The sequence below is a fragment of the Salvia splendens genome, chromosome 13 (assembly GCF_004379255.2).
Source record: "Salvia splendens isolate huo1 chromosome 13, SspV2, whole genome shotgun sequence".
NCBI lineage: Eukaryota > Viridiplantae > Streptophyta > Magnoliopsida > Lamiales > Lamiaceae > Salvia > Salvia splendens.
Window position 1 is genome coordinate 29,016,554 of NC_056044.1, and position 17,121 is coordinate 29,033,674.

At 39.8% G+C, this 17,121-nt stretch overlaps 2 protein-coding genes across 8 annotated transcripts; both read right to left on the minus strand.

Moving 5' to 3' along the window:
- Nucleotides 1–8,040: 8,040 nt before the first annotated feature.
- Nucleotides 8,041–11,845, minus strand: LOC121762668 (cyclin-dependent kinase D-3-like). Its single transcript, XM_042158623.1, has 8 exons — nt 11,319–11,845; nt 10,682–10,980; nt 10,504–10,612; nt 10,214–10,339; nt 9,851–10,086; nt 9,468–9,782; nt 8,408–8,543; nt 8,041–8,324 (listed from the first exon to the last, which is right to left on the minus strand). The coding sequence occupies exons 1-7, from the start codon at nt 11,427–11,429 to the stop codon at nt 8,471–8,473; spliced, it is 1,269 nt and encodes a 422-aa protein (XP_042014557.1). The 5' UTR covers nt 11,430–11,845; the 3' UTR covers nt 8,041–8,324; nt 8,408–8,470.
- A 1,293-nt stretch (nt 11,846–13,138) lies between these two features.
- On the minus strand, nt 13,139–15,408 carry LOC121760186 (type IV inositol polyphosphate 5-phosphatase 9-like). Of its 7 annotated transcripts, none has more exons than XM_042155822.1 (7): nt 14,938–15,408; nt 14,749–14,856; nt 14,326–14,665; nt 13,928–14,112; nt 13,748–13,853; nt 13,520–13,584; nt 13,139–13,437 (listed from the first exon to the last, which is right to left on the minus strand). In XM_042155822.1, exons 1-7 carry the CDS (start codon nt 15,009–15,011, stop codon nt 13,299–13,301), a joined length of 1,017 nt encoding a protein of 338 aa, XP_042011756.1. In that variant the 5' UTR covers nt 15,012–15,408; the 3' UTR covers nt 13,139–13,298. The 7 variants fall into 7 exon arrangements, with proteins under 7 accessions (XP_042011756.1, XP_042011751.1, XP_042011753.1 ...); XM_042155817.1 differs by having other exon boundaries at nt 13,520–13,692; nt 14,938–15,405; XM_042155819.1 differs by having other exon boundaries at nt 13,520–13,671; nt 14,938–15,401.
- Nucleotides 15,409–17,121: the final 1,713 nt, after the last annotated feature.

Here is a 17,121-nt window from a genome sequence, read left to right on the forward strand (position 1 = left end):
ATGACGTGGGCTGCCGACTCCTTCTTGCTGCGACAGTCCTTGGCAAAGTGGTCAGTTTTGCCACACTTGAAGCATTCGCCTTCAAATTTCTTTACAGACTGCTTTCCTTTCCCTTTATCCTTTTGACTTGGACGAGGCGTTTGTTGGAGGGACCGCCCCGCTCCAACAGATTGGCTTTGGCTTCAAGTGGGCTAAAGCCCTTAGCCCTTTGGTCGCTTTTGCGCACATCAGCCTCAATGCGTAATTTCACGATCAAGTCTTCAAGGGTCATCTGCTTTCGCTTGTGTTTGAGATAGCTCTTGAAGTCCTTCCAACTAGGAGAAAGCTTGTCAATGATCGTGCACCTTAAGAATTTGTCGGGCAAGGTCATCCCTTCAGCCACTAGTGCGTGGATGATCATCTGGAGCTCTTGAACTTGCTCCATGATGGGTCGAGAGTCGACCATCTTGTAGTCCATAAATTTGGATGCTACAACTTGTTCAGTACCTGCAACATTATCTATGCTATACTTCCTTTCTTGGCTTTCTCACATCTCTTTTGATGTGGTTACAACGGAGTATACATTGTACAAACTATCATCTAAAACACTTAGAAATGAAATTTTTACAAAGATAATCAATCTCCTTTTCTCCAAGCTTCATAGTCCGCCATGACTTCGAGCCTAGTCTCTTGATCGCTTGGCGCGGGCGGCTCGTTTTCCGTGAGAAAGTTGGCGACGCCCAATGTTGTCAAGTAGAACAACATCTTTTGGTACCACCTTTTGAAGTCAGATCCTCTAAACTTTGGTGGCTTCTCGGCAGGTGGCATCATTCTTGGTGTCAAAGGTGCCGTACTTGGTCCATGGAAGGAACCAATTTCGTTGCCCCCGAAGGAGCCAACAACGTGGTTGGGCATAGAGCCCCCACCATTCATGTTGGGTATAGAGCCCGCCATGGTCGTACCAGCCCCGAAGGAACTAGCACCCGCGTGAGACCCGAAGGCCCCAGCACTCGATCCATTAAAGGATTCGAAGGAACCACTAAAAGTGGAACCAACCGATCCACTCAAGGTGGATCCACCAGTGGGCCCAAGGGGGTTAACAAACTCCCAAGGCATTGTTGATGAAGATGGATAGCGCCCGGGAGTGGGCATCATCTTCGAAATCGATGATGTGTTGACCGGTGCAGTGATCGACATGGTGGATGGAGATGCGGCGGCGGTGGAGGCAGCGACGATGTTGGATTCAGTCGACATCTCCAGCAAGGTATTAAGTTTCGAAAGTGATTAATTCAGTTTAGAGGTCCATATTCCTTTAAAGGCAAGTTATATCTCGTCTTGCGATTATTATTGTTGGGATTCTGCTTACTGGAATTACAAGAGATAAACAATATCAGGCGTAATACAACCCAAGAAGGAAGAACTGAAAACTGAAAATTACAGGAAAAATGAAACTGTAAAAGGAAATTAAACTTAGCCGAGTCGAGAAGGCCTCTTTCCGCAAGACGAGATACCCAGGTAGTGCTATCGGTTTGGCGTGTCGTCCCCAAAGATAAAACGGCTACGTCTCTGGTGAAGCAGCACCGTCCGGCGAAATGGAAGAGGAGAGGGCAGAGCTTCGGGAAGAAAGACAATGCAGAGAGAGTATGATGCTTGTGAGTATGTTCGTATGTTGTTCTATTGTGCTAATGCAAGGAATGACTAGCCTATTTATAGGCTTGGTCCACTGCGGGGGTCAACTCAGCCTTGATGGCTGTCATCATGGCGGGCTTGTAACCGTGACGGTTAAACTAGGGCGTGTACAACGTCTAGATTCAACGTCGACCACTCCAGCTTTCAGACTCGTAACCGTGGACAAGCCCAAGAACCAAGCCCAAAGACCAATTGCCAAGATCCAAGTCCAAGACCAAGACCAAGACCAAGGGCACGGGCACGGCTTGGATCGGATCGGCGCGCATGTGCGCGCGTGTGGGCTCTTTCACCCATCTTAGTCCACGATAATTACTAAGTGTAGTAAGTCACTTAATAAAATACACATTTAAAGATATGTCCCATCTCCTATGTGGGATAATTAACACTAGTAAATTACTCCATACACTTTCAACTTATAGCTTTATCAAAAGCTACAATGTGACAAACTTTTATCCACTATTTCTCACTCACCGGGAATCGGATTTGAGAAAGTGAATATAATACGGTCATCTACGCGGAACGTAGATCGACGCTATATCATTTAATTTCCAAAAATTAAATGTTTTGTCACATTTATTATTGGTCAAACTTCGTTGACCGAACATCTTAAATTTAAGATTCCAACATCAACAGTAGGCAATGAGTTGCATTCCGAATCGCATAAAAAGATAAAAATGAATTTGGCGTATTTGTAAATGATTTTTTGTTAGTATGTAATTTATATTTGAAAGTTATAATTAACACCCAGAATCTCCCACGGTGTATATATATATATATATATATATAGGGATGTATTCATTTCCTTTTCCTATATTTCCTCCTTTTTCCTTCTTAATATCAGCCATTAGATTAGAGAAATGGACGGTCAAGATCAACATTGGGTAATTAATCCCGTGTTGCATTATTTGTCCTATTTTGTGCATTATGAGGGTACAATAGTAATCTAATAATGGCTGGAAACCGCTACGAATAATGCACCACATGGTCACGAGTAATGCATATAATTGCCTATATAATGCACAATATGTAAAATGCAATGCATACGAACAAGATGTGCTGTGTTATGATGTTTGACACACGTTTCTTGTTTCCCCTAAGGGTTTAATAAGCTTAGGGGCTAGGGTATAGTACGTAGACATGTATGTAATCTTCACATGGTAACGAGTAATGGATATAATTGACTATATAATGCACAATTTGTGAACTGCAATGCATACGAACAAGATGTGCTGTGTTATGATGTTTGACACACGTTTCTTGTTTCCCCTAAGGGTTTAATAAGCTTAGGGGCTAGGGTATAGTACGTACGCATTAATAACAAATTATAAAACGATACGAATAATTCACCACATTGTCACGAGTAATGGATGTTATTAACTATATAATGCACAATATGTGAACTGCAATGCATACGAATAAGATGTACCATGTTATGATGTTTGACACACGTTTCTTGTTTCCCCTAAGGGTTTAATAAGCTTAGGGGCTAGGGTATAGTACGTAGACATTACTAAATGCACGTTTGTAATCTTCAATCCGTTGATTAACCCATATACACAATACCTCTAATAATGCATAATATACTGAGATAATGACAATTAACAGCTACATAATGCACTACCTAAACCAAATAATGCACATACGTATATTCCAATAACAACAATTTGTTAGTAATGTCTACGTACTATACCATAGCCCCTAAGCTTATTAAACCCTTAGGGGAAACAAGAAACGTGTGTCAAACATCATAACATGGTACATCTTATTCGTATGCATTGCAGTTCACATATTGTGCATTATATAGTTAATAACATCCATTACTCGTGACAATTTGGTGAATTATTCGTACCGTTTTATAATTTGTTATTAATGCGTACGTACTATACTCTAGCCCCTAAGCTTATTAAACCCTTAGGGGAAACAAGAAACGTGTGTCAAACATCATAACACAGCACATCTTGTTCGTATGCATTGCAGTTCACAAATTGTGCATTATATAGTCAATTATATCCATTACTCGTTACCATGTCAAGATTACATACGTGTCTACGTACTATACCCTAGCCCCTAAGCTTATTAAACCCTTAGGGGAAACAAGAAACGTGTGTCCAAACATCATAACATGGTACATCTTATTGGTATGCATTGCGGTTCACATATTGTGCATTATATAGTCAATTATATGCATTACTCGTGACCATGTGGTGCATTATTCGCAGATACCAAAATGTGGCAGTTACTTTTCCGTCAAATGTCAATAATAACCCTGTAATGCATACAACCACCTTCTATAATGCAACACGGAACCAGTTTTATAGAATCAATCTGATCCGTTGATGCCTTAGATCTAATGCGTAATATTAAGAAGGAAAAAAGATCTAAGATGTGAAAAGGAGAATAACGCTCCCATATATATATATATATATATATATATATATATATATATATATATATTCTACTTTGTTGGTTTCTGAAGATTACAAGAGATAACAAAACCGGGCGTAATACAACCCAAAAGAAGAAATACAGAAGATGAAACTGAACTACAAAGAAAATTACAGAATTCGAAACAGTAACCGTGAACTAAGTTTAGCCGAGTCGAGGAGGCCTCTTCCCGCAAGACGAGATACGCCCCGGTAGTGCTCTTCGGTTTGGCGTGTCGTCCCCAAAGGTAAAACGGCTACATCTCTATTGATGCAGCACTGCATTCAGTAGAGCTCCGGCGAACGTGATGGAGGAGAGAGCAGAGCTTTGACAGAAAGACAATGCAGAGAGAGGGAGAGAGCTTATGATGCAGAATGCTTGTATGTGTGTCTCCTAATGCAGTGGTATGGCTAGCCTATTTATAGGCCAAGCCACCATGCAGGGTCAACCAGCCATTGAAGGCTCATCATGGCAATTCGTAACCGACGTCGGTTACAGGCGTGTGGCTGGAGTGTGCCACCCGTGTGTAGAGCGTGTGGATTTCTCACGTTGCAGCCGTGACTGTGCCTCGCTTGACGACGTGTCAAGCCACTTAGATTGCTGACTCGGCGGTGGTCTAAAAAGAATAGTTTGGGCCAAGCACCAAGCCCAAAGACCAATTGCCAAGATCCAAGTTCAAGTCCAAGTCCAAGATCAAGATCAAGATCGGGATCGGGCCCGAGGCCCGCAGCCCGCGGCCCGAGAGCGCGAGCGCGAGCACGTGCACGTGCACGGGCACGGGCTCTGGCTTGGGCAGGCGGGCGGCGGCGGCGCGCGCGTGTGGGCTCTTTCACCCATCTTGGTCCACTATAATTATTAAGTAACATAAAGTCACTTAATTTATACACATTAAAAGATGTGTTAATCCTCTAATGTGGGATAATTAACACTAGTTAATTATTCCCTAAGCTCCAACTCCAAGCTTTAATTAAAAGCTAATTATGCCCAACTTTAATCCACTATTTCTCACTCACCGGAAATCGGATTTGAGAAAGTGAATATACTACATTTATCTACGTAAAATGTAGATCGACGATATGTCATTTAATTTCACAAAATTAAATGTCTCGTCACATTTATTATGTGGTCAAAATCCATTGACCGGGCATATTTATTACCATGATTTCTACAATCCCCCACATGAGTGGAAATAGCCGAATGCATATGCATGCAGACACAAGCTCAACCCTCGAGAGGTATATAAGCATAAGGATAGGTAGTTGTTGGCCTTGAACCTTCCATAGTCGACACCATCGGATACACAGGCGGCTTAGTAGCGCGATGCTTTGAACTAATCCCCCACGGCGTGCACCGAGACAATGGTGTTAACGCTTAAACACCTCAACCTCATCCGTTCTCACGTTTTGTGTCCATTGCGGTCTTGGACACCACTTTGGATTCATAAGTGTGTTTTATGAAGCGACCACACTTCACACTTACATAGGTGATTCTTAGTCAAATACCTTGCCATACTTGGTCTCTTTGAGAACTCCATCTCTTTGAGATTCATAAGAACCATTAGAAGTCATAGACTTGACCAAGCACCAAGCCCAAAGACCACCCAAAGACCAATTGCCAAGATCCAAGATCGAGATCGAGATCAAGATCGGGCCCGGGCCCGCGGCCCGCGAGCACGAGCACGGGCACGGGCTCGGGCTCGGGCGGGCGGGCAGCGGCGGCGGCGCGCGCGTGTGCGCGCGTGTGGGCTCTTTCACCCATCTTGGTCCACTATAATTATTAAGTAACATAAAGTCACTTAATTTATACACATTAAAAGATGTGTTAATCCTCCAATGTGGGATAATTAACACTAGTTAATTATTCTCTAAGCTCCAACTCCAAGCTTTAATTAAAAGCTAATTATGCCCAACTTTAATCCACTATTTCTCACTCACCGGAAATCGGATTTGAGAAAGTGAATATACTACATTTATCTACGTAAAATGTAGATCGACGATATGTCATTTAATTTCACAAAATTAAATGTCTCGTCACATTTATTATGTGGTCAAAATCCATTGACTGGGCATATTATTACCATGATTTCTACAATCCCCCACATGAGTGGAAATAGCCGAATGCATATGCATACAGACACAAGCTCAACCCTCGAGAGGTATATAAGCATAAGGATAGGTAGTTGTTGGCCTTGAACCTTCCATAGTCGACACCATCGGATACACAGGCGGCTTAGTAGCGCGATGCTTTGAACTAATCCTCCACGGAGTGCACCGAGACAATGGTATATATATGAAATTACAAGAAACCATGATTATTAAACTTTATGTTAGAATCACCGCGACCAATCGACACACAAAGAACACTCTATTGAACAATCTGTCGAACACTAAGTGTGCAGCTACTGGAAATGAATGCAAGGAAACAACAATTACGTGGTTCGGTTCAAATGAACCTACGTCCACGGGAGAATCACAATGAAGCATTATTCCACTAAATCAAGATTATAAACGCACACTACAAACTCAAAACACCCAAAGAGAAAATGCACTCTAGAATCTTTCGCTCACCCTCTCGTGAACTCGGCACCAAAACAGAGATGATGCACTCTCGAGTCCTCACTCAGAAAAGTGTATTCCTTTCTCTATGAACTGAATTAGTTATGAGCTCTCAATCCGTAGCTCAACCCCTTTCAATTGCAGCTCCTTCTCAACCGTTCCTCTCTAACTGAAACTAGCCGTTGGAGCTCCTTTTGAGCTTGTGTAGATTTGCAACTTGGTTCTGATCTCTTGTGTAATTCTATTAAGTATCCACATGTACTAATACTTTAAACCCCACTTTTGTTATTTTGTATCCCTATACCAATGTGAAATTCTAGAACATTTAACCATGTCACCTTTCAACGATTAAACCCGATTTTTCTTTGAGGCATATCATAAAAATTTTAATTCCACCATCAAGAATGGATAACTCACTTTTAGGTGATGGTGGGGGATATTATATTTTCTACTTTCATATATAAAAAGGGCTGGGAGACCACCACACCAGAACCATGTATCATATTAATAAATACAGAGACATACAATATTATCACTATTATTAAGCAGTACTCCCTCCGTCCCTAAAGAATATGCACTTTGTGTTCGGCACGCAAAATTGGTAAAATAAGAGAGACGTAGAGAGAAAAAGTAATTAAAGTATTGTTAGTGGAGAATGGATCCCACCTCATTAGAGATAAAAGAGTTTCCAAAATAGAAAGTGCATATTCTTGTGGGACGGACTAAAAAGGAAAGAATGTATATTCTTGCGGGACGGAGGGAGTATATATGAATATTAAGGCTAGCAATTTTTGGCATGATACGATAACCCGATACGAATCCACACAAAATTAATGTGTTTAGGTCAAGGCTTATTGGGTTCGTGTCCTTATCAGGTCGACCGTTAAGAACATGAAAATTTCGTATCATGTTTGTGTCGGGTTCGTGTTACCCGTTAAGAAATAATATTATTAATTTTTAATATTTTAAAAATGATATTTTTTTTGTTGGATTTTGTTGCTATGGATCTATTGATGTTATTGTTCATCAAATCAGATTGTGTAATCAGATCTTAAGTTTTTAATCAGACTTTTAATGATCAGATTCAAGGTTTTGTAACTTTTGTTAATCAAAAGCAGTTGTTATCAGGTCGTGTTGTTATAGTGTCGTGTCATGTATGTGTTGTTATCGTGTCGTGTTGACCCAAAATGATTCTTATCGTTAATGGGTTCGTGTCGGGTTAGTGTTGTATTCGAGTTTGAGGATAGCAGGTCGGGTTCGTGTCCGGGTTTAAAGTTTTCTTAGCAGGCCGTGTTCGTGTTTGTCCTTATTGGATTGGGTCGTGAACAGATTGACCCGATAACGACCCAACACACATGATTTGCCACCCCTAATGAATATAGAAGAGTTGATCTTGATCATCATACCCCATTTTCTTTTAAAGAATAGATGCAAATTGCCGCAAAACATCCAAATCTCTCACATATACAAGAATAGATAGATCATTTGTATGACGAACTTAGGCCAACCATAAATTAATTGGGAGAAGGAAAGAAAAGCAAAAATACTGTCACTATGATCTATCTTACTTATGATATGACCGGTTAAGGAGTACAGAGCTACACAGTCATTTGTTAACTCCAATCAGCCATGGCTACTCCTCGGACATAATCCATTCCCAGGCCTATGAAGGAAATGCTGATTTGACGGGAAAAATATAAGAACACCGATGCACTAAACGATGCAATGACAATATCATCATGGAGGGGGGTGGTACAAACCTCAGGTAGGAAGCTTTATACATTGCGCTGAAATCAGATGATACATACGTGCTTGTCTACATGCTATTCTTCTTCTCCTTCTTCGGGTAGTTGAAATTGAAGATCAAGTTTCTTCTTTAGATGTGATCTGTCAGCACTGAAAGGAAAGATGTCAGTTTCGAACATTACATAAGAAAAAACATTTGATGACTACAATTCTTGGGCCTCAACTAATTCCTATTCCATTTTACACCCCCACTCCGATAATCTGAAACCAACCGCACTTCTCTGCAGAGGGACAGCCAGAATATATCAACCCTCCCTGTCTTTTCATGAAATACTAACAAAAACAGATCAGATCCCAATCTCTTCTCTTCTCAAATCCAAATTTTAACCAGAAGAGGATGCAATAAACTCATTTATCCAGGCTTTAGTTGAACTTTCACTTAGAAAACAAAATGTTTCAATTAAACCATGACACATGCTTGTTTTCACATACAAAAGGGACATTTAGAATGAGTTAACCTTATGAGTCCTTGGTAAATCTATAACGGATAGTACTAAGCTCTGACTTAACTTACAACAATGTGGGTCCCTTCAGCTATATTTACTAAAACTTGTGCCAAAAAGTGTGAGCACACTCATAAGGGACGGATGGAATATTTGTCTTCATAGAAGAGGGCCCAATAGAAAATGAAAAATAAAAGGCCCAGTCCTTAACATAAGAGTAAAGCCATATTATGCTCTCCTCACAATCCAGGTCAAGTTCCATGGAATCCCTGGTTCTCCAGATAAGCATGAAGTCGGTCACACATAGCAAAGTGGCCAAGGGACACGAGCGAATCCAGAAACTATGATTACATAATCCTCAAATGCATACTTATGATGATTTAATACCATGTCTGGAGTTCCCTACTTTCACTAAATTTCTCAATTTATAGTTTCAAACCAACAGTGGGTATGACTTTTGAGCATATCTCCCTCAGGCCTCTGCTGCTCCTTAATTTCTAAACATCCAAATAAGCAACTTAAAAATCAAGGAACCTACATTATAATCATCAAGTGTACATAAAGAGCGTACCTGTTAATAGTTGGTCTATTTGGCGGCCTCATGCCAAAAACTGAAAAATCCAAAGACATTGGAGCTTGCTCACTTCTCTCCCCAGCTGCTTGCCTTGTCTCATTGCCATGGTCATCCATCTTGATCACATTGTGAGCATTTGCATCAAAGCCCTCACGATGAGGCATGCCTCTTCTTTGTTTCCTGGGAGGAGACAACACTGTTGGTCCCTCCGGAGGATTATGTTCCGAGACATTTGGATTGACGGGTTCCTTCTTCGGCGGAGGTCTTGGAAGCAAAGCAGGTTCTGTAGGTGGAGGTATGGAAGAAAAATACCTAGAAGAAAAGCAAAAGATAAATTTCAATGTTTTTCAATTAACTTTAATAGAGTTGAATAAGAATACCTATGCTCCAGAGCCTGTTGTGCTGAGATTCTTGCTTTAGGATCATACGTGAACATCTTCCCTAAAAGGTCCAAACAATCATCACTAGCCATGGGAAACAGCGTGCGAATTGGTTGACCAGGCACATGCTGATATTCCACATAATCTGGAAGATAGACCATATCAGACCATTGTGATGGCTTTGGCGTCCCAAAAGCAGCAAAGATCTTTCCCAGTTGATCAATATCACTGTTTCCCTGCAGAAGATCTAGTTTGAGGCCGATAACTCAACCACCAATAAAGACTACAGAAGTTACTCTGCCTTCCAGAATTTCTCGATTAGTAAAACGAATGAGAAGATGATATAAGAATATTGAATTTCACCTGCAGAAAAGGTCTACGTAAAAGCAGCTCAGCAAATATACATGCAGCAGCCCATACATCCACCCCTGGACCATATTGTTTGGCACCAAACAGAAGCTCAGGAGCTCTGTACCATCTAGCAAAAACCTAACATGATAGTTTAAAGTTCAATACAATTTTGCCATAAAACCTAGTATAAACAATTAACCCAAAGGTCGGAGTAAGACATACGATACGCTTCAAAACAATTATTGCACGTGGCAAGTTTATATGTATTAGGTATTGAGGTTAGATTACCAGAAACAATATACCTGATGTGTGAACTTTCGATCAGGGCTCCCAAATATACGAGCTAACCCAAAATCTGCAAGTTTAAGTTGCCCACCAGGTCCAATTAGCAGGTTGTTCGGTTTCATGTCCCTGTTCAAACTAATATAAGAAACCCAAACGAGCGAAAACTTGAACTTGAGTAGCTTTAAAAAAACTAACCTGTGCAGGACCCATTTTTTATGGACAAAAGAAAGCCCCTTCAGTGTCATCTGGATGTAAGACTTGATGTCAGCTGGGGAGAGAACAATGTTTCTATCACGAATAACAGCTTCAAGATCTGTCTCCATGAACTCAAACACAAGGTTCAAGTTCCCCTTGTGTGGGAATGCATCAATCAACTCGATGATATTAGGATCCTTAATCTCTTTGAGCAACTTAATTTCCCTCAAAGCTGTGAAATTGACACCTTCCTTCTGCTTCCCCAAACGAATTTTCTTGATAGCAACTACTTGCCTAGTCTGCACAGTTATTGCAACCAAAGTTACAGCAGCCAATTCCAAACTATGCTAATTGCAGAATTTGAGTTAAAATCTCCATCAACACAGGAAATTGCCACAAAATGCTATTGCATATCGGTATGAAGCCTTCAGCTCCAAAACCCCCTAAATAATTGAAACATTCATCTCTTTCCCCTAATTTCAGGGAAACATCAATAGATGATATCCTCACATTACAAAATTTGGAATAGGATAAAAGCTGCCCGATGATTCAATTCCCCAAAACACTAGAATAAGAAATAGTCGACAGATTAAGAAATTTCGAAATTGGCAGGATAGAACTTCAGTAGGGATGGTACCTGAGTATCGATGGCTTTGTAAACGACACCGTATGTACCTTCACCAAGGACTTCGCGCTTCAGATAACGATCGGCTACTTTCTTCGGCAACAGCTGATCCATGTCCGCCATTTTTCTCTTCGAGATTCAGGAACTTGCTAGTCAAATTCATGGGGTTTTCGATGTATCAAAATGATGCGAGTTCTCATCATGCGATGAAGCTGAGCTGCAAATCGTGTTAGTATACATGCAAATGCAAATGCAATTGCGATTGGGGTGTGACCGTGTGTAGGCGTGTTCAACTTCTTTAATTGGGTTCTTGCACTTCAGCAAAACAAATTTCGGCTGCGAATAAGGTTTGATGATGATTCTCGACGTGGAGTTTCGGCAGCACCATCATACCATTGATTCAATTGTTGTAGAAAATTAGTTTAACTACCATAATTGAACCAAACCAAATCGTCCAAGATCAAATTTTAGTACTCACCAGCTTGGAGATTAGAGGGTCGGTTGAGTTCGATCCGCAATTAAAAGTTTCGACACAGATTTTAAAAATAAAAAATCAAAGAAGTATGTAGAAAAAGATAATATAACATGCATCCCATTTTTTGAAATGATACAAGTAAAATAAGAAATTTATTGATGGATAGGCCGAAAAGGATAACAAGATTCTTAATCACGGACATAGGGCGGGCGTATAACATAAAATTTGATAATCAAATTGATTGAATCGAGTAATATTTGGGATGGCGGACGATGGCACGCCCGATGGCGCGCATCGTCCGCGCCCGCCATCGTCCCCCCATTGCGGGTGCGTGACATAGGCCGCAGACGATCGTCGCGCCCTATACTAAGGGCGCGGAGTATAGGGCGGACGATGGCGCGCGAGTATAGGGCGGACGATGCCCATCGTCCGCCCCATTGCGGCCTACGAGGACGATGGCCGCTGACGATAGGCCATCGTCCGGCCCACTGTGGGTTACGCGGACGATCGACGCGGACGATGAATAGAGTTCATTTGTAATTTCATTTCACGATTTCAGTTTCGAAACTTATTATTACTACGAAATGGATTCAAGTCCCAATAGTCCTATGTTTAGCGGAGAGGCGCGTTGGCCGGGTACAAAACCCGGCGAATATCGTTTGTTCGACGCCGACACCCAGTATGATCCCGATTTCAGTGCGGAATCGTACGGGTTGTCTGACATGGAGCCGTCTTCCGATCCCGATCCCGAACCGGCCGCGACCTCATCCTCGACCGCTGCAAACCCATCTCCGTTCCCGGAAACGCTCCCGACCCAGACGGCCACCGCGTTTGAGTCGTTGACAACAGCGTTGATGTCGAGGACGTTATTGCAGACGCACAAGGCCCTCAAGAAGTGTACCGACCCCGACGAAGCCGAATATCTCCGAGCGTTAATCGATGAGCTGCATCGGAAGTTGGGAATTGCACCGACTTAGTTGTTTTTTTTTTTGTAAGTTGAATGGTGTAACTTTTTTTTATTAATGCGTCGCCATTTGTTATTTAGACGTTTTTTATTTACTCGTTACTTGTTATTTGAAAACATTTAAATTAATTAAACAAAACAATAAAATGATGATGTGGCGCGTTATAGGGCGCGCCTTAGGCGCCCCACTGCAGGTGGGGGGAATGAGGATAAAACTGATGACGTGGCGCGCCATAGGGCGCCCCACTGCTGATGCCCTTACTCCTAATTTACTTTGACCATTAAATTATTTCCTAAAATAATTAAATAAGTGTTTAAAAGAAGCGTCTCTCTACTTTTAAAGGAACCGAAGGATAACATTATGATTTCGAATTGATTGTGAAAACCAACAGCTAATTGACAACTTTGTACTCTTTCATTTATCATTTCTGGAAAAGCTCAACTTGAACTTTCAACCATTCAAAAGTTTGTTTGTAGATGATATACTTAAGCACATCATAATTTATACAATCTAGGTGGCTACAAAACATAGAAATCAGTCATTCAGACACACTTATATTCCTGGGAGTGTAGACACTTCTACATATGCAATAAACCTTCCATAAACAGGTCTATGATCAGACAATCTTGATTCAACTCTGTTGTATTGGATCTGCTTCAGCCCTTTCCCAAACCAAATTATTCTATCACACCTGCAAAAACTTCTCCCTCTATCACATCTTGCACCACTTAGCTGAGTAGAAAATTTAAAGGGCGAAACGAAACGACACTCACCATGCCGGAGCTCTCATTCTCTTCACCTTCCCTTTGTGACAGGATCCGTAATAGTCATCCGAGTTCTGCTCATATTTATATGTAGGTGCAAACTCAATTAGTCCTTCATTCCATTCCTCAAAGACATGCCCTTTGCTCATCTCAGCTCTCAGCTTTATTTCATTTTTGCACAACTGAATTATTAGGATAAGCATACAATCAAACAACTGTATTTCCATTTTCCTTTACCTGATCACTTTGTAACAAAAGGTTCCATTCTTTGTTCTTCACCAATGATCTTGTTGTTTTCTCAGGCAGTTGAATCCGGTAGTTTAAGTCTCCTAGCCAAATCACCCTGCTGTGAATCGAGTATTGATGTTAAGTACTGTTTTTCGAATTTGTATTAAATACTTCATGTGATGTACATACTCGTGGTCTAGAATTTTTCGGGGCAAATGCTGGAGGGGCTCGGGCGGGAATAGGGTGTGCGATAATATATTCGCTGCATCTGCGTTCCGGTGCCTCTCGTCGCCTTCTTTACCACCTGAGGCCAAATGGCTACACACAAAGCAAAAGCTTGTTTCATGCAAGAAAAATCTGATGGAGACTGAGCCCTGTCATATAATATGGCTTGACTTAGTTATATTATATTCAATTAAGAACTATCTTAAAATGAGAACTTGAGAACTTATCAGTTACAAAACGTATCAGCTAGTGGCTTAAACCATATTCGTTGACAGCACAAAACATATTAGTTGGAGCAACTGATATATTTTGTGCTGCCAATTGATAAGTTCTCATTTCAAAATATTTCATGAAAATTCTACCTTGTTTCCGAGGCGTCCCAAGATGCCACATCCGACACACGAGACACTCGGATAGCTGATATATTGGCTTATCTCAGTTCTTGCCCATATGGTGATGTATATTCCCACCATTTGTTTACTTATTATGCATTTATAATCCGTGGCACCTGGCTTGATGGAGCTCTGTGTTGTTAACGGATAAACTCTTTGCGACTCTCCTGTTTCTGTCTTGTGGAATGCATCTTCTGTTGGTGTTCTCTTGTTGAGGGCAGCTTTGATTAGAGAGTTCCACTTGATAGAAATGTTACTGTGTTCTGCTGCCAATATGTTTCCAGCATTGAGAGGTACAATTTCTTGAAACCTGCCATGAGTTATTAGTTTAAAAAAAAAAGAAACCATAGTTTATGTAACTTCCTTCACATGTTGATGAAAGTTGAAGATTACCCCAACACATATATATCTGCCATGGAGTCTTGAGTGTGGAGAAATTTGTCAAGGTTGAAGTTGTGTGGAGGTGGGATGCCTCCTACATTCCAAGAGCCTACAAAGAGTCTTTTCAAAGATGAGACAGTAAGAACTAATTAGAAGCATAATGGTTATAGCTAGCCTTGAGCAAGTAGAAGTTGAACCTACTTGAATGATTGTTGAATACAAGTATCATAGATCACTCTTTTTGTAAGGATGTTGTTACTTGTCTCTGCGACCATGGTGTTCGAAGACGGGCAAGCTGTGTTTTTTTAAGTAGAGACAAGCTGCATTCTCCTACTTCTGTGATGGTGTATTTGTGTTGTGAAGAAGTATTCTTTATAGAGATGGAAAGGGGTCTATTTGGGTTGTTGGAAGGGGATTTTTTTTGTCAGTGGGCTCCTACAGAAAGGATAAGTTAATGTTGTTTTAGCAAGAGAAGATAAACTATTAGTGAAAGTGATGTAGAAGAAACTTAGACAACCTCAACTTGGAAGAAGGACTAACTTGCATTCAAAGATCTCAATAACCTAGATTAGAGACTTGGAGTTAAAGTTGTTTGGTACGATGGAATGGAGATGGGAATGCGTCGATGATTCTACCTTTATTTCATTTATGTATGACTCTTTCGCCATTCCTACTAGATTATGTATAGTCATTTCTTCCTTAATCTATGGAAAAACTCTATCTTCATTTCATTCAACATTCACTCTATTCCTTCCCCTATATATTCTGCCATACTAAACAGGGGTAATTACACCATACATACAAAATGTTTAATCAATGTTTCAATTTAATACAAAAAGTTTGATTAGTGTTTCAAATTAGTACATTCCGTCAAAAATCACTAACACCGTTACTTTTTTCTTATTTTTCATCTCTAAAATCATGCCCTGCAAAATGTAAACTAGAAAATGTCTATTAGAGAGAGAGAAATAAAAGGAAATGTAAACTAGAGTTGGAGAACGATTATGAAACTATTGGCATAAAGTTTTAGTCTCTATTAGGCATTAGCATGATTTTGGAATCCTTGAATTTGTATCTCGTTTCAGCTCATTATCTGCTTGTCCACATAATTTAGCATTGTATCTACCGCCATATCATCATAATCATACATTCAGAGGTCCAAAGCGACCACAACTTCAAGAAGATAGATGCCAATGATTCACAGAGATATGTTGAGGAAATCCTTTTGTTTCCTTCTTCCATCTAAGGGGTAATTACATTGCTATTGTTTTAGGTTATCTGCAATGATATATACACAAAGCTTGCACCTTTTCCATTTTTTAAGAACTTGGCTGTTTCATAAACTTCTACAAACGCCTGCAGATTTTCTTTAAAATGCTTCTTCCAGAAATAAGTGAAAAACTCATAATTATAACACAGTGAATAGGATGAAAAGTAAGAAAAAGTAACAGTGTCAGTGATTCTTAACAGAATGTACTAACTTGAAACACTAATCAAACTTTTTGTATGATATATGTCAACTTAAAACTTTTTATACTAAATTGAAACATTGATGAAACATTTTGTATATATTGTGTAATTACCCCTACTAAACACCTTATGTCATGCTTAGTATAATGGAATTGAGATGAGAATGAACTAACCATTTCTCTACCACCATATCATTTCATTCCATTTTTTGATTGGTATGGTATTTTTTCAAGATTCTCTACCACCATATCATTTCATTCCATTTTTTGATTGGTATGGTATTTTTTCAAGATTCGTCATTCCATCTGAAATCATCATTCCTGCTAATTAGGAATAGTCATATCTTGTCTTCCAAATTTTATTCTCCGATAAAATTATCCTACTATTCTAAGATTTCACATTTTCACCATCATATTTTTGTCATTTTATTTTTTTTTGGAGTTATTTTTTAATCTCACATTTTAGTTTATTTCTTTGTTACAAGGTTTTCTGAACCACTTATAATATTGATTTCTTGTCTTCCAAATATTGATATTGCTTCCATTCATTTGCTTTGGTATTTCTTGTACCTTCCAAACAAAAAAAAAACTCATCCAATTTGTCATTCATTTACTACAATTTTTTATAAATATATCTTCGTTCCATTTTATTTCTTCGTACCAAGCGTGTACTTACTTTTCCTCCTAAGATAATTATGAGCTTTAACTTTTGATAAATATCATTCTTGACCATCTGATATATCTCTTTTCTTAGAAGTTTGTCGGATTTGAATTATATTATTATAATGCATATTTTATGCCTCCACTCTCCCATTTAAAAATGATTATATAATTTGTTTTTATTGTGATTGTGCGTGTTAAAATAATGAACCAATCACCAATCGACAATCTGGCAACTATTCAGCAAATCAGATTA

Excerpts from the sequence above, each read along its gene's own strand:
- LOC121762668 (XM_042158623.1), bottom strand. The coding sequence starts at position 11,429 with ATGGCGGACATGGATCAGCTGTTGCCGAAGAAAGTAGCCGATCGTTAT. Across the intron at positions 10,613-10,681 it reads AAAAAATGGGTCCTGCACAG|GGACATGAAACCGAACAACC; the intron begins GTTAGTTTTTTT and ends TAGTTTGAACAG. Across the intron at positions 8,544-9,467 it reads AATAGACCAACTATTAACAG|TGCTGACAGATCACATCTAA; the intron begins GTACGCTCTTTA and ends CTTTCCTTTCAG.
- LOC121760186 (XM_042155816.1), bottom strand. The coding sequence starts at position 15,011 with ATGGTCGCAGAGACAAGTAACAACATCCTTACAAAAAGAGTGATCTAT. Across the intron at positions 14,666-14,748 it reads GCAGATATATATGTGTTGGG|GTTTCAAGAAATTGTACCTC; the intron begins GTAATCTTCAAC and ends AACTCATGGCAG. Across the intron at positions 13,693-13,747 it reads TTTTGTTACAAAGTGATCAG|TTGTGCAAAAATGAAATAAA; the intron begins GTAAAGGAAAAT and ends CTAATAATTCAG.